Here is a 2,650-nt window from a genome sequence, read left to right as displayed (position 1 = left end):
GGATTCGTGAATTGATACATAGAACCGTATGGATTCATCAATTGATACATAGAGCCGTATGGATTCATCTATATCATCTAGGACACCTATCATCTATAGGATAGTTTTTTTTTATTGGTAAGTATCATATAGGACAACACTCCGTATTATGATAACACATTACGTTACTAACAAAGGTTCACCAAATTAATTTCTTTTTTTTTAATTAAAACTTAGATATATATATCCACGTGGCATCTACTTAATTATCTACGTGGCAAACGATTTTTTTTATTCAAAAATAAATTAAGAATCTTATTTTTCATTGGCCGAAACCATTAGTAATCCTATGTGGCGCTCTAATAATTCAGCAAACATGCCTCCTTTATATATGTATATTAGATTTAATATCCTTATAATATAAAATTACAACATTTATATGGGCGAACCGTATGCACTTCAAATATGATTGTTTTAGTTTGAAGATATTAGCATACTTTGAGAGGGATTCAAACCTGAGACGTTTTCACTGTACACAAGTCTTCAATCTTAACAACTACGGGCATGACCTCGTACTCAATTTGTAAATATAATAACAGTTATACATAAAATAAAAGAAATGCATGCGTACAAAAAATGAAGATCAAATTAATTGATTCTACTACAAGTCTTTCTAATCTGTCCTTGGTTTCCAGTCAACACATCAAGTGCTTGTAACTTGACCATGGCACTAGCCAATTTATTGTTAAACAAGGTTGCGCTTCGGGCAAACTGTTGTACAAAAGCAATCGTTTGAGGATGACGAGCCAAAGCTTGATCGATTGGTAGAATACCTCTTTGGTTGAGAATTTGAACAAAGAAAGAATTATCAAGCTTATTCGAGCTCTGTGGATTTTGATCAAGAAAGGTGGAATTATTGTTTGATGTTGTTCCTTTTGGGCATGTTGGTTGAAGTTGTTTTCGTAGAATTGGATCCATTTTGGGGTCGAATTGGGTATTACCTTGATAAAGTCTATCTTGGAAGAATGTACATTGTGAAATTCCAACTGTATGACAACCTAACAGAATTACCATTTCCTCTGTTGTAAACCTTTTTGCATCAAATGCTGAGATGCTTTCACTAACTGTCAAGAATGGGCTTGGTAGATTCACATCTTGGGCTCTTGAAACCAATCCATCATTTCGGCCTGTTTGTACTGAATAATCCGGTCCACCTCCCTATATACAGAAATAAGTCATAACATACGATATTTAATTAATTTGTTAGATATGGAGAAATTAAATATATATACGTAGTACTTGATATTAATTTATGTTTTAAAAAATAGATAAAGTTTATATTTTGTGTTTACCATCTTGATAACTTGTTTAGTAGCAATAGCAATGATGTCTGCACAAGATACAACTCCTGGGCATTGTTCTTCTGCAATATCCTTTAATGCATCAATAAGTGCATATCCTCTTACACTAAGGTTAGGACCTGCTGTTTTCTCGGTAGAAGGTCCATTTATAAGGATTGACGCATCACATCCCTATGCAAAACAAAACATACATTACAATTAAGCATTAGATGAATGAGATAGGATGTTAGAATTGATACTCTATGTATTTGACAATGAACGTAACATAAATGTAAATTTATAATGTCATCTCAGGACTCAGGTATAATGCATGCTAATTTAATTAAGGGTAAAAAAAAGTAACATGAAAGTGTACGACGTAGTGCTTACATGAACAAAACAATCGTGAAATTGCATGCGAAGGAGGGCAGGAAGAATAGTTGGATCCTGTCGAAATTGTTGTTGGACTTTGGTTATGAGGGTTGACTCAATATCCACCAGTCTGTTAGGGCATAGACCTTTATAAAACCCAACTTGCAGACCAGAGGGTCTAGAAGGGCTGGAAGTATACTTATTTGGGGGAAGGTTAGGAGGACTTGAAGTATTTATTGGAGGGACAAAACTAGGGGGCTTGTTACTTCCATGGCCTACACGTCGACCTTTGAAATGACGGGATTTACCATGATAACCCTTTGGTGCATGACCAGATTCATGGGATTTACGATTGTGGCTAGCTTTGGATAGCCCTAGTCTTAAACCAAAACCAGCATTAGACTTACCCACACTACTTAGTACCAAGACGAGCCAAAGAGTTATCGCTTTCAGTAAAATACCAAACCCCATTTTGATGCTCTCTTTATAACTTAAAAGCCAAATTAATTAATTAGACCAATTGTTTCTTACAATTATAGATCGATGATATAGTTAATTAGTGTATGTTTGAAGATTTGAGTGATTTGTTTAGCAAGTACGATGCCTTTATATAGCAAGGAAAATGTCCAATGATAGAGTTGGTTAGTTAATAAATTATTAGTTAATTTGATAGTTACAAATTAATTATACAACATGATTAAGGTATAATACGGTGATGCATGGAATGCAGATCCTTAATTGATTTCGTGGACTCGCCATGCAGAGAATGTACGTAATAATTATTATTATTCCAGACAACTTTTTTTTTTTGGTAGGTGAATGTCGCCAAGGAAATCATATGGAAGTAACGCATAGTAAAAATGCGTTGACATATTGCCAAACCATTGTTCCAAGAATTTGTAGATACAACAATCAAACATAAGGAGGACTAAGTAACGATTTAAATCTTTTTTTTGGGC

The 2,650-nt window shown here is 34.2% G+C and overlaps 1 protein-coding gene across 1 annotated transcript; it reads right to left on the bottom strand.

Annotated features, from left to right (window-relative positions):
* Window positions 1–427: 427 nt before the first annotated feature.
* On the bottom strand, window positions 428–2,250 carry LOC110797277 (peroxidase 57-like). Its single transcript, XM_022002372.2, has 3 exons — window positions 1,710–2,250; window positions 1,332–1,511; window positions 428–1,197 (listed from the first exon to the last, which is right to left on the bottom strand). The coding sequence occupies exons 1-3, from the start codon at window positions 2,160–2,162 to the stop codon at window positions 628–630; spliced, it is 1,203 nt and encodes a 400-aa protein (XP_021858064.1). The 5' UTR covers window positions 2,163–2,250; the 3' UTR covers window positions 428–627.
* Window positions 2,251–2,650: the final 400 nt, after the last annotated feature.

This window comes from Spinacia oleracea, chromosome 4 (assembly GCF_020520425.1).
Source record: "Spinacia oleracea cultivar Varoflay chromosome 4, BTI_SOV_V1, whole genome shotgun sequence".
In the NCBI taxonomy this organism is placed as follows: domain Eukaryota; kingdom Viridiplantae; phylum Streptophyta; class Magnoliopsida; order Caryophyllales; family Amaranthaceae; genus Spinacia; species Spinacia oleracea.
Note: the sequence above shows the minus strand (reverse complement) of the source record. Positions and strands in the feature narration are given on the sequence as shown.